Source organism: Chamaea fasciata, unplaced genomic scaffold (assembly GCF_029207755.1).
Source record: "Chamaea fasciata isolate MVZ Bird 193981 ecotype frontalis unplaced genomic scaffold, bChaFas1.0.hap1 SCAF_2, whole genome shotgun sequence".
Taxonomy (NCBI): Eukaryota; Metazoa; Chordata; class Aves; order Passeriformes; family Sylviidae; genus Chamaea; species Chamaea fasciata.
Genome location: NW_027094087.1, coordinates 3,715,513 through 3,730,290, shown reverse-complemented (window position 1 = coordinate 3,730,290; position 14,778 = coordinate 3,715,513). Strand labels below are relative to the sequence as shown.

The following is a 14,778-nucleotide window of genomic DNA, read 5'->3' as shown; positions in this document are numbered from 1 at the left end:
AATAAACCCCACAAAAGGCAACAAGAAAGCACAATCTCAGTCCCTTCAGGAAGGGAAAACAAAGTAGCTGCAGAAAGACCCAGGAGAATCTATGTGGAAAAGTAAAAGTGCTGATGCTCTCAAAGTTAAAGCAAAAAGATAAACACTACTTGAGTATCTTTACTATTACTGCCACTCACTTCTACATTAGCAGGAGAGTTTTATTGTGCCCTTGTCCTTGATTTTCAGGTTAAATTGCTCGGCTGCTACTATTAACACTTAGGTAAAAAGGGATAGGGTGCAGGTATAAAGGGCCAATCAAACAGCAATTACTTAAATTGCTTCCGTAGTAGCTACACGGTGGGCTCTTTTGGATGCAGGCAAGTGTAAAAACTACTGAAGACAGAGATTTAGTCAAAAATCGATAGGTTGTTTTATAGCCACTGAGCCTTCAGTTCTTTCAGGTTTACCTAATTTATTCCTAAAGTGTAACAAAGTCCATAAATCAGAAACAACGATACGTTTCACAGCTTTCTCTTGAAGGAAAATCTTTTATCATACAATTCCTTTTCTAACTAACTGTAAATATTACTGCCCACTAGATTCCACCATTGCTTGTTATTTCTTACAAATTATATTACTTTTATTGCTAAGAAGGCTGGATGCTACTTCAGGGAAAAAAAAACACAAACAAACAAAAAACAACCAATATTCAAAAAAAACCCCCTTTGGAAATTCGAGTATTTTGAAAAGACAGCTTTCATATTTTGGATAAAATACTTCTTTCTAATCACAAAATTGCAGGTTTCACAAGACATTTACAATGCAATGGTTCCTAGATATAGGCAAAAGAGCCAGTACCACATTTAGGAATCCTTGTTTGGACACTGCAGCACCAGTAAAAAGAGGTGAAAAGACTGGAAAATGTTTCACCGGTATGTTGACAATCTAAGAGAATTTAAGCACTGGTACAAGACTGGTAAGATATCAAATAGTATTTCATCTGTGGATCTTTTTCTCTTACAATACTGCCATGTGGAAATTTATTCCAATTCAACACTCGTGGGATAAGAGCAATCTCAAGGCTCCCTTTTAAAATGACGAGGTTAGTTTGGGATCATTAGGCTAGGCAACGTGTTTTATGAAATCATTTCATTTTATCCATGAACAGCTTGCTCACATTTTCACTTTACAGTTTAAAAGAAAAGCTTACTTCTCTCCATAGGCTATGGTGAATAGCACGTCACCTACAACAACAAAATAAGTCCACAGAGAGCAATCTGAAAATTACTTGCAGATTTTCACATTTATATTGTCATTCTTGCTCTTTCAACAGCTACCTCGAGCACGAGTGGGTTGCTGTAAAATTTATTCTCATTTAGTTGGGCCACTTCCTCCCTTAGAGGAGGAATTCAGTTTGGGCAAGATTTCTCTCCTCCCAGGAGACTGTGTTAGGGCATTTTTAGATTTAAATGCCTCACAAAGTTATTTCTAAGTTTAAAAATGCCACAATAATCCATCTGCATGTGTCAGATCCGTAGCATAAAACAACCTGAACTCAGTAGATTTTCCTGGCAACTTGGCTTCACATGTTGCACATTTATACTTAAGAAACAAACCAACAAACAAAACCCTGAAACAAAGCGCCCAACAAACTCTACGGAGAAGTGCTGCTTAAGTATTAAATCACAACAGTGGAGGATAATGGAGCTATAAAGTTGATTGCTAGATTTTTTTCCTGATGTTTAAGAATTCCTTAGCCAAGCACTGACTTATTTCTGATTTTCATGACCTTAATGGAAATTAGCCACCATTTTCCTTTGGAAACTACAGACCTTCCACTCACTATCCCCAAACTGCACCACTGTCCCATCTCCAAATTAATTTAAGAAGTCTCATCAGGATCAGAACCCAGAGCTGCTAATGATTAAATGGCTTGATATGGAAAATTCTGAGTTCAGTGTTTAGTGTTTCCATGAGCACAAATCAGCATTTATCATGTCTAAGTTGAGAGAAATGCATCATTTGTTTCATATGGCCCCATACCACCTCACTCCTGCTATCACATTAATCCTGATTAATAATGACTTCTTGCCTCTTCTTGCATTTTTAATTCTAAAATTAGTGATGCCAGCTGACCAGACATGATTGCAAAATTTGGTGGTGGCTATGAACAGGTTGGGACACAACAGTTAATAAACAGTTAAACATATCAGTTGCACAGAAAAGAAGGGTGAAAATTATCACTTTTCCAGCTAATCTGAGCCATTGATCAAAGAGAAAAATCTAAGGAAGTTCAGCGGAAGCATAGCCAGCCCCCCACAGACTGACAAGGCGCCATTCAGACATCCACCAGTGCAAAGCACTGAAAAATCTCTAATGGGGTTTTGTCAATGTGGTGGCCATTTCCTCTGGGATATTAACAATATATACAGATTTCATCATCTTCTCCTAAAATTGTTCAGGTGGTTTTCAGTTAAACATTGTAGTTTATTTGGGGACTCTCCACTAAATATTTGGATTTTCATCAATTATTAAAAAGTTTCAAACATGAAATTTGATTTCAAACTTTTAGTCACCTGATCAAGTTAAAAAAACGATGCAACCTAAACAACCTAAAGCAATATAAGTGAAATACTTAAAGGAAAAAACCCACAAAAACCAAACATGAACGCATCAAACCCCAAATACGAACTCCTTGTGATTAGAGTCTGATTTTCTGACCAAAGTTAAACCTTTTATGATATTGCAGCAAAGAAAAAAAAAATCCAATATATCCAAAAGCCTCTTAAAATGGAGTTTTGAATTTTGTATACTGCACTAAGAATTTTTCTTTTCTATCAGTGTCATAAGGAAATGTTAATAAAGAATGTTAATAATGTTTCATAAGAAAAGAATATAGAAGGAAGAAAAAATCTGATCAATCTAGATTTTCCTCCAGAACTTTCTTCTGAAGGGAATTCAGGTCTTTATTAAGAATTGAAAAAGACTTTTTGTAAAATGAAATTCCTTCACAGAATTTCTCTTACTAACATGGTTTAGCCTGATCTGCTAATTGCAGTAGCTGGGTATATAATATTACACAATTGAGATAAGTAGGCAAAATGGTAATATTTCCTAGTTCACAAAGAAAAATACACACAGAAGTAATTAAATGTATTATTAATTTACTGCATGTCAAAGAATCCCTATTCAGATCTTGAAAAGAAAAATGTACATTTCCTCATAATCTGGGATTTGCCTTTCCTGGTATCCTAAATGCTACAAACCAACCCTGTGCTCCAGGCATTCCCCTTGGACTCTCCCCAGGGTCTTCACCACCTCCTGACTTTTTACGTTCTTTAATTTTTGCCATTAAATGAGGTGGAAAATTTATTCTGCCCCAAAGTAAAGAAAACACTTCTGCAGCTTTTCTTCCATTCTTTCATCTCCCAACGATGCCACACTTAAGTTCTCGCTGTCCTTATCTTGATACATCTTGCATCTTGAACATACATGTGAGTAATTATTAAATGACATTTAAAAATGGTGGTTTCTCAAATATTGATTAAAAATAATTGCAAGAAAAATTGCAACAGGAATATACGACGAGGAATATTACCACAAGCATGACCTATAAATATTCACCAAGTGAAATTTGTACTTCAGGACACTGAAATATTCATTAAATTTGGGAAGGGTTGTTGCCTGCCTCAACTTCTTTCTGAACTAGCATTTCACACAGATACTGGCATGTAAAAATCTGCACATATTGAAATAACTCTTTAATATCATTTCTCAGTTCTTCCATCTTGATGGGTCAGTTTCTGCTTAAAGAACGGATTGCAGTAAAATTGAAATCTACATTTTGATTCTGCATAAAAGATAGACTGCTATATTAAATTCACTGTTCCACAGGGACTTTATTAGGGCTGCCTCTGAACTGTGCATCATTTTAATTAGAATTAACACTTTCATCTTGTTTATGAATATATGTAAGATAAGCTTTGAAATATTTAACATCTGGGAATACACTCAAGCTGTCACAGCAAAATTAAGACATTTCACATCCACAACGATTATTATATAATAGCCAGATACCAAATAACTAAACATTCACTGTTAGCATTTGGAGCATAATCTCTCTATGCATACATTTCCATGTCCTTTGGGAATTTATTCATGCTTTGATCAGTATCCCTTTGAAGCAACTTTTCTTTAAAGAGAGACATTTCAAGTGCAGTCCTTGACTGTGTTAGATGTTTCCCTGGTAGGTACCAGACCTGTTTTACATAATTTATGCTGCTGTTAGCACACACATCCCTAGATACACAGCTGGAACAGCACAAGCTCACTGCAGCAGGTTGGTGCCCAAGGATCACCTTCCCTTGCTGGGATATTTACTCTGCAGGATAGAAGGATCCATAGAAATGCCTGCTTAATAGGCCACCATCTCCAGGTCAGCAACCTCAGTTAAACTTAGGGTTCTTCCCAGTAGAATATTCTCCTGGGATCTGCTGAGACTCCTGAAGGTAAAATTAAGGGGGCTGGAAGCTAATCCAAACAAAAAAAAATCCCACAAAACCCTTCAAGAGAGAACTTTCAGCACATCTACTGAAACACTATGGGACTGTGAGACACGTCAAACAGTAAATCTTTGTTAATTCAGATCTAGAGTTTCTTTCTCAGAGTTTGGCACCCAAAGCTAAGGTAACTGACATTTTGGAGTTCCAGTGACTGATCTTCCCTTCCTGCCAAGAGCCCTGCAAGAGTCTTCCAAGAGCAGGGCAGCTCCAAAGCCAATCCATCCTCATGGCTTCCCTTGAAACTACTGAGGATGGAAAAGTCTCCAAGTGGTGCCTCCCCTTCCCCTTCCAGGAGTTTTTCTTCCTTCCCCTTTCCTACAACGGAAAAGTGTCAGTCAAATTTTGCCATTAACAATACTGCCTTTGCCATCCAATTTTTGGGTGCTTTTCCCACTTAGCAAGAACTTAAGACCGTGAGTCGCCGCCAAACTGCTTTACCCAAATAAAACCCCTCACACAACACAAATTTTGGTTGAGAACCTTTTGAATACCACTGCCCTTGAAATCTAAGTTATTCCGTGACACAGAATGACCTTATAGTCCACGTAAGTTTTTTCTAAGACAACTGATACTATTTTTTTTTATATTATTCTCCACTTTAAGGTTTAGGAAGAAAAGGCAAAGCGTGCTGGCTAAAGGAAATTATGTCTCATTTGCATTATTACTGACACTTGCAAAAAGCAAACGTAGTTCAAGTTTTCAAACACCCACACAAGTTCTTTTGTATTCAAGACAAACCTCCTCAGATCTCTCTGTGCGTTCACTCCTGCTTGTGACTCCTCGGCCACGCCACGCCAGAAAAAACCTCTTATTGATCACTTTTGAAATTATATTTCTCAGCACAAATGCTTTAATAATTGACTGAATAAAATGATGCTAAACCTCTACGGGAACAGTTTCATTACAGAACATGCTTTATGGTTTATTTGTGAATGTGTTACTGATTAATAACCTGCCTCAGAGGAAGTACTGGTGATTATCTTCAGATTTTGGACCTCCACTTTATGAGTTCTCGAAGGGGACGTAATCCATATTGAAATAATTACAATATTCCAAAATGTTTCAATTATTTCAAAGCATAAATTTAAGAGCTTTTGCTCAGAAGCCCAGGGGGAAAGAAAAAAAAAATCGACAAAAAGAAAAAATCTAATTCCTACATTTTGAGAATTTCTAAACCATTATATCACATATATTATAATCTGTAATATATATTATTTAATTAGAATTACATGTTTTCTACAATTTGAGTTCAATTTCTTATTATTGAAAAAATCCACAGTCTACTGCAGTGCAACAACTTGGAAACTTTCACTGAGCGCTATGACTAAATTTTTTCTCTTAGCTTATATTTATTTTTCAGGGCTCCAACAGGAATAACAACAATTCTAGAAACTGAATTTTCAAAGACAAATATATCAAGCCCTTATTAATCCAGAACCGTTATTCTACTGTAAGAAATGGCCATGGAAATCCTTAAAACACAAATTGTGCTGTGCACACCGCTGTGCTCCTCTGTATACTGGTGGCCAAGGTTTGTCACAGCTTCCTCACAAAGGATTTTTCTTTCACAACTTTTAATAAATTCCACGAGTAGCACAAGGCATTTTGTACTCCACAAGTGTTATCAGGGCTTTGTAAGCGAAGCATTATGGTTTTACTCTCCCCCATTTACTGGTCACACAAGACCTCTTTCCAAACCCGAAAAGATGCACATTTTCAGCACATTGAGAAGACACACATGCTGAGGATATACTGATCCATAAAAACCCCAACAACATTTCTTTTCCAGCTGCAGGAAGATGCAAGCAGCCAATGCTGAAATTTTACACTCACCAAATACAGCAGGGCCAAGGCTTTCAGTCAAACCAAACTCGCCCCCATCCAATATATTTGATTGTTGAAACAGTGGAGGCTGATCGTGTGTAAAGTGCAATGAACTAAGGCAAATTAATGTGAAATGTTTGAGCTGAAGCTTCAGCTACTGATTCTCAGAAGAAGAAGGGGAAAAATGAAAAAAGGCAAGCAAGGAAAAGCTGCATTACCCAGGAATGGAGGCCGCAGTTTTTGACAGTATCTCTAGGATGTGATACACATTTTGAGGACAAATCCTATGACAGTGAGGGACACAAGACAATAACAGAGTCAGTGCATTACTTCTTCCCTTCCTGCTACACTACAGCATCCAAGCTGCCAGTCTTCCTGCTTTTTGGCAACACAGGAGAAACTTCAAGTGAAAAAAACAACAAACAGTTTTACAATGTACTTAGTCTGTTTACAGTTGAATGTATCCACAGATACACTTGTATTTATATTTTCTGTAGAAGTTAAAAGTGCTTGTTCCTGTTAGTATCACAATTTTTCCACGTGGCCATCACTGCAGTGCGCTTCATTCAGCAGACCAAGAGCAAGTAACTTATTTACTGAGGGCTGCTGCTAATGTCAAATCATGCAGCTCTGTTACCAAGTCACACAACAACAGCAAAATCAATCCCTGCAGTCCCTTGGACAATTTTTTGTCTACTGTTTATCAAGGATAGCTGGTAGGATCAATATCCAGCAATATTCACTAACACAAAACCTGAGGCAAGACACACTTGAGTTATCAGCATTCTTTTGTTGCTGAAGTTTCATGTCTGTGTGTACAAACAGAAAATATTGAAGTTTTTGGTTTGAAAAACCCGTTATTTAACCTCAGCTGACTTCCTTGTTCTGCTACCAGGGCAGGTTTCTATTCAATGCACATTTCAGTATCAAAGTGAAAAACAGCAATTTCCAACAGTAATTCAGTTTGCAAACAATAAGTTTTCTATTCATGCATAATTTATTTAGGTTCAGTTACAAAATCAAGGCTATGATTTGAATTTTTACAGAGAAGTATTCTGGAAACCAGGTTACAGTGGCTATTGTGAGGGTCTTTACTTGCTCAAAATAATGCAAGTATGACACGACAAGAATGTGCAAACAACTTTTGTTCATTTATTATCACTGGAGTTTCCTTACTATGTAAACTCAAATGTAAAGGGGTTTTTATTGTCCTTTAAATCCTTACTTCTGAAGCAGCATCCCCGTTCAGCTGTTTTATCAGACTTTTTGTGTTACAATTTATTCAGCTCAACAATATACAGATGACTGTAGATTAAGTAAAAATGATTGGTTGTGAGCTACAACGTGAGTTTATACAGCACTGAGATTTTTCTGGATGTTAACTCAGGCAGACATTAAAGACAGGCGCCCTCAGTTACTTATTTAATTCCCACCACTTTGTTGCACTAAAAAAAAACCCCCAAAACAACCCCAAACCGAGACCCCTCCACCTACCCCAAAACATAAAAATCAGTAACTAACTTAAATATCCACTTTTTAAGGCTCTGAAAAGAAGACACAAAAAAGCTACAATAAAAAAAAAAAAGCCAAACAAATGAAAGCACAACAAATTAACCCCAAACCAGAAAGAGCCATCAAAACAACCTAAAAGGGTTGAAAAAAAAGTGTAATTTCTGAATACACCCAAGTCAGACCTCTCTAGACTGGTACAAGTCACTAAAAACTCATCCTTTTGACAATAAGTAATATCCCATCCATGCCACAGTTCACCATCCCGCATTTACCTCCAATTTCAGCCAGGCAACAATGTTATTTTTAATTCACACTAATTGCAAGCCTTAAGGACAAAATGGCTTTCATTGTGCAAGTGGAAAAAGTACAAATGAAAGAGATACAGCCTGAAATAGCCTGGCACATGACCTGCCATTTAGAAATAAAAACCAGGATACAGGAAAATAAAAGTGCTGCCAGTAGCATCTGCAATGTCCCTTCAGAACAGAGAGTAATTTAAATTTTCACCTACCGTAAATACTTTTTTTTTCTAAAGTGTACAGACCCTGAGTTCAGAGTTTTTCCATAGGCCAGCAGCTAGTGGTTAAATAAATTCAGAAGCTTTGAACAGGTCATTGTCAATTACTTTCCTATACTCTTACCTACAGGTTTGCCATGATCCACAACTTTTTTTTTCCCTGGTCCTTGTTCTTACATTGCACTAAAAACATCTATTCAGCAGTTCCACCTAAAGAACTGAATGTAAATCGAAAAAAATCACAATTCAACTAGATGTGTATTCAGAATGGGTAGTTAAAATTTGTGTTGAGTTTCACAGATGTCATGCAGCCTTACACAGGCTAAAGAGGAGGTTTTTCAGTGAAAAATATGTATCACCGATAATCACAGAAGTTTCAAGTACTACCACTGAAATGGTGAAATCTAAAGCTCTGCAGACTCACATGAATTATGTAAAATTGCCATCATCGCATAAGCACAGGAAAAAAAGGGTAAAGCCCTTCCAGAGAAGTCTCAAAGTTATGAATCTGTTAAAAATTTCATTAAACATCTGTCTGTTTACTTGAAAAAAATTAATGCAATTATTTAATTTTTTGAATTGACCAATAAGTCAGATATTATTAACAAAATAACTAATTGACAGACAACTATTTAAATTATCCCCACGAGAGATCAAAGCAGCGAGGATTGTGATTGCCCCATTCTGCAACAGAGACAAAAGTCTGCGGATCCTCTTAGTCCTCCACTCATTTCAGCCTCTTTGACAAACTCCTGTCTGTGGCTGACAGGAAACAGAAATTTTAAATTTTACACCCTGTACCTTAGGGATCTACTCTAGCACATGTGAACACCCCCAGCTCTGCTGCAGGAAGGACACTGGTGGAAAAGTTTTCCCTTAAAAAGATAATCTGTAGCCATCAAAAATTTTCTATTTCATCTCATTTTGCCCCTTTTTTGTAGTCAAAAACCTTTCTATGCTTTTCCTTTAAAGATGCTTCCTTCAGTGCCTGGTAAGGATTCCACCTCACAAGCAAATAAACACATGGAAGAAAACCCCAAAGGAACTTTACGCAATACTGTAACTCTGAAACTTGTAGTACCAAAGTACTTTATTCCCCCTTTTCCTGTTTTGATGCCAGCACGCAGGTAACAAAAGCACGACTGTAACATGAACTGCTCGGTTTCCCAACAACAAAGACTCACTACAGGTAAATATACGAGTGGATTAGTTAATATTTGAAAAGTCAGAGTAGTTTCCCATTGGATCAGATGGAAGGGCTGAAGAACATGAAGATTTCCTGCCAAAGCAGAAATCCTAGCACTGAAACATTACCACAAATTCAAGTGATGAATAATGGAAAGAAGCGTTTGTTCAGTTATAAACTCCATGTGTTCAGGCATTAGTATCCCTGGGAAGTGTTGTTCAGTCAACTCAAGGTCAGAGAATATGAATTTTACATTTTCACTTCTTACTCTATTTGTCTCAATTAGAATAAACCAGGTGAGTCTGTCAGTGCCTGTTGTTTTACATTTTTAACGCTTAGCATTGCTTCAACCATACAAAATATGCTCCGCTTTGGAAGTGGCAGCTTCCTAAGAATATTCCTCAAGAAGCATCAGCTTTTTATGTCTGGTGAAATACACTTTTGCACTGTGTTTGATTGGTCAGGACTAAAGGAAAATCTGAATTTACTATAATAATTAGTATTTGCCATATATAATTGAATTCTTCTTTGCAATTAATTCCTAACCTTCAGTAATTCAGATAACTTTTGGTAAAACATTAAAAAGCGAAACTTCAGTTAACAGTCATCCAATTATTTCCATATCATGCCCAAACAGAACTGAACCATTATGATTTAAGTTTTTAAAACGTTCCCTGTTATCATGATTGTTTGTTCCTATGTTAAAAAACCCCACCACAAAGTCCTGATACGACCTGTATATATTATACATTTGTTAAATTTAGCACAACTCGTATCTTGGGCTGACATTCAGAGAACACAGAGTCTTGAACATGCCACTTTTAATTGTTGTTTACCAGAATCCTGTGCAGCATTTTCTCCTTCTAGGCTGCAGCTTGGTAATGGGGCTGGTGTCAATGAATTAGCAAAGCCAGCAGTTCACACCAGAGCCATTGCCGATCAGCATTGCCCAAATTACTGCTTCTAATTTATTCATTATGCCTAAAGATACAGAAGAACATGTGACTGATGATGCTATTTCAGGATTTTCAGGGGAAAATCTTGAAAAGTTGATTCAAATCAAAGACAGAGAGATTGTTTACATGATAAATTTAGAGGGTTGGTATATTCCAGGTTATGCCATTAAAAATGTACAGAACACACAAATAACTGGAAATCTCTTGCAGTCAATGCCACTTTTCCCCCCCACTGACTTCAGAAAAGGAAGGCAGTCCCAAATTAGTGAAAAATTCCTTACTGAATGTCTCGGAGCTAACTAGAGATATTTGGGTATATATTTAACAGGTATGAATATTATAATCCAGGTGGGAATTCATTTCAGACACTTCGGCTCTGAAATGATGATTTAAAAAGAAAATACAACAGATAGGGAATACTGAGAGATCCACAGAGAGATATGCATAAATCTGACATATATTGAAATGCTGACAGGAAAGCAAGTAAATGAAATTTAGGTAGCTCAAAATAACCTATGATTTTTAACAGCAGTAGTAAAACTGATCAAAGACTGGTTTTATTCCCATTCTTGCTGCTTTGCAAAAGGATGAGCAACTACAAAATATCCTCCCTTATGCCACTTAGTATTTTGTGAATAGAGATCCTGTATCTCCACAAATAACAAAACAGAACTTTAGTCTTTAAATTCTGTGACAGAGAAGCCATACTTGCCACGAAGTGCTTATTCCCCAATGAGCCACAGGCTGAGGTATAAAAGGTTTTACATCATTTCTAAGTAGGAAAAATACATTCAACTATTAGTAAATACTTTCCCACCACCCAATTATTTGTCAGAACAGACTTCAAAACGCAAAATTATTATTTTGACTTATTTTCATGCAGAAGAGAGAAATGGTTCTCTCCTGAGAATGTCAGAGATCACGCCTGCACAAAGCACTGACAAAATGGTGAAAAATACTTTCAAGACTCAGATTTGCAACTCCAGCAGGGGAATGGGAGGGACAAAAGGGCTTTGTGTTGGGGTTTGGGGGAAGAACTCAAAAGACAGAAGAATTTTATAAATAAATAAATAAATAAATAAGTAAATAAATAAATATCAGTCCTTATCAGGCTAGGTAGGATAGAGTGGCTTTTCCCCCACTAGTCCCCAGCTCTCTGCTTCTCCAAAAAGCAGCTCAGCGTAAATCTTAAAAATTGTCCCCTCAGAGAGTTAGTAATACTCAGGTATGTTTTTATTTCATGGGTATTAAAGAGTTTGCTCACAATTTACTAACAAGCAACAACCCTTTTAAACTCTGAATTTGTTATTCATGTCTCAGCTAAGAAGCCAAGTCTCAAAATAGAACATTATGGCTGTCTGAAAGGTGTCTATCAACACACATCTCATGGTTCAGTTCACAACACTCAAAAGCCACACTGAAAAAATCCCATTGAACAAATGCTTTCCCAGCTGTCCAAACATGCATCTTCACCACCAGCTCTGGCACAAACAGCGCCCACCCTGAACAGGAACCCTTCCCTCATGGTTTACACGCTGCAGAGGGGGAACTACTGGAATTAAATTGTGCTCTTTAGTTACAAAAGCATCTCGTGCAGTTGGGCTTGCCTAGGGCATGACATTCACAAAGCAACGCAAGACAAATGAACTCTGAAAAACTGTCAGGAAAAAACCAGCACAAATATTTAGATTCACCGTAGAAGATTAAAGGGACATCAACCTATGAAAGTTATTTCAAAACATGTGGAAGCTCTATTAGATTAGAATTCTCCAAAGTTGTAATTCGTAATTCTTGAGGCAAATAAGTAAGAATATGCAAAAACTCGTGGCTTTGGGTACTCCATTTCACTTTGAAGGTCCTGTTCAGCAGATCAGATGGCCAATTGAGTGGCCAGTGGAGTCAATGTATTGCAGAAAACATTTCTGGTAGACTCCGGCTGCTGGCTACATTGCTCATGTACAGATCTAGCGTATGACTCACTTGCATAATGGACAGGAATTCATTCAGCATTAAAGTTTCAGAGAAAATCCTTACCCCATTAAGAGAGAAACCTTTTGACCTTATGTACAGAAGTATGCTGGCTTTCAATACTGACATTGTCAACATTGTATCTTTGCGATGAGTGTATTTTGGTAGTTAATGCCAGCGAGATCAGACAACAAAGTGAATTTCATTTTCTGATTAAAGTGCATGGGGCTTTTAATGCCCTCCATTATCCAAGGCTGCTGTACAGCTTGCCTAACACCATCCAATCCGAGGAATTCTTGAGCAAAATATAGCAGAGTCATTTTTGTAAAGGATGGGTACAGACTCTCTCTCCCCCTTTTTGCTACAAAGCCAATATTGAATCACAGCAGACAGCCTCAGCAGCCACCGAGATATCATTGCTCACAACCATTACTACAGAAAAAAGCACGTTATTCTCAAGTCATTTTGAAACTATTATGGACAGTGGAAGAGAATATGACCGCATACAACTTATCTTGAAATTTATTTTTAAAAAAGAAAAATCGAACAATGTTTTCTTACCATGGCAGGAGCCTTCCAGTTCTTCATACCCCACACTGCAGATGCATCGTCCCAGAGGCACCAGCCAATCCCCATCTGCCCCACAATACAATTTTGGGGTGTCCCGTTCCTCAGCGCTCTTCACGCAGGAGCCCCGCACTTCCACCAGCGAGGAAGAATCCACCCTGGGAATGGTGTCGGGAAACACGGCCAGGTTACGGACCGTGAAAGGGCACTTCTTGTAATAGACACGCACCGACACCAAAGCAATGCACGCCCCAATGTCCTGGAAGGCAAGATAAAACCCCTTCTTGTTGATGGGCCCGACCTCACGAACCTCCGTGTTGAGCTTGAGGATGCGGTCGCCCAAGTCCATCTGGGTAAAGCTCTCGTCAGCAGCTATGGTGTCAATCTTAGTGTACTGGCTCGGCTTGAACTTCACTCCATGAGGCTCATCTGACTCCACGTAGTAGAGGTTGAAGGTCTCCTTGCAGGTGCCCAGCACCCAGGGAATGCTGTTGCAGTCCCTGAGGGTGAACTTGAGCTCCACGTAGATCTTCTGCGCGGCGTCGCGGGAGACCCAGTTGGTTTGCAGCCAGTTGTTCTGGTTGGGCTCCATCACGTTGCACACCTGGTAAGTGTGAATGGGACGGTTGTGTTCGTCCATCTCAGTTATGGCATCCCACTGGAAAAGAAAATAAAAGTGTTTGGAAACCAGGAAAAATATTTATTATGCACACACACACACACGCCCCATGTATACGCACCTATGGCTTAATTATGAATAATTACTTCAAGTTTAGTGGAAAAGCAGTAGTTAAAAGAAGATACCTACATAACACCGCACAAGTTTGATTTCAGAAACTCCACAATAAATTTCTATTAAATAAAACATTAAAAAATTACTGGGGACTAACAAAGAAGAAAATATACGCCATGTTTATATTATTTACATATATATCCTCATATACTTTGTATCAAAGGCTCACCAGATGCTTATTATATAATCCACTACTCCAAAAGATTACCAACATCCTGAAAATAGCTTCAATATAACAATTTTCTGCTGAGCAGTCATAATAACAATGTAGCACCAGAGAGATATTTTTTTATCAAAACACAGAACTATTTATAGTTCTGTATACAAAAATATTGTGTCCCACCAGAAGTTTTAGCTTGGCTTTCAGATGTATTGATCCACTGGAGTAAAAGCAGCAGGAAAAAAAGAAAAAAAACAAACCAAAGCAAAAAAACCCCCAAGAACCAAAATCAGGCAACATTAAAGTCACATTTAAAGGAAGATATGCTGTATGCTCCAGAGAGGTCTCAAAAAGAAAAAAGAACCAAAAAACCACCAACAACTCTCCACCACACCAAACAGAATTAAAGAGTAGTCAGTTGTTTTAAAAAACAATGTTTTTAAAATATAGAAGAGCTCTCCAAACTGGCATAGGCCAGCTTAAAATAAAAGCCTCAACATGCTACTGTCTCTTAAAATCATTAAGGAAGAAAAAAAATATCCAAAATATCCTCCTCTTCCCAGGGGATTCTCTTTAGAAATATTTATACATTCACTCTGAATCATTATCTCAATTTGAACTAAGAAATTAAAGCCCTAAAGTTAGCTGCTAACCATGCAGTTAATAGTATAAATCTATTACTTCTGTAGGAAAGTAAAGGCTCAGCACTTCAATAAGTGGTTTCAAAGAATAAAACAAAATGGATTGATCA

At 37.6% G+C, this 14,778-nt stretch overlaps 1 protein-coding gene across 2 annotated transcripts in view; it reads right to left on the bottom strand.

Moving 5' to 3' along the window:
- EPHA6 (EPH receptor A6) overlaps positions 1–14,778 on the bottom strand; it is a 355,785-nt gene that overhangs the window by 259,228 nt on the left and 81,779 nt on the right. For both annotated transcript variants that reach the window (XM_066207884.1, XM_066207890.1), the window contains one exon: positions 13,069–13,732. In XM_066207884.1, coding sequence (XP_066063981.1) covers positions 13,069–13,732 — 664 coding nt within the window. The remainder of the gene's footprint in view (positions 1–13,068; positions 13,733–14,778) is intronic.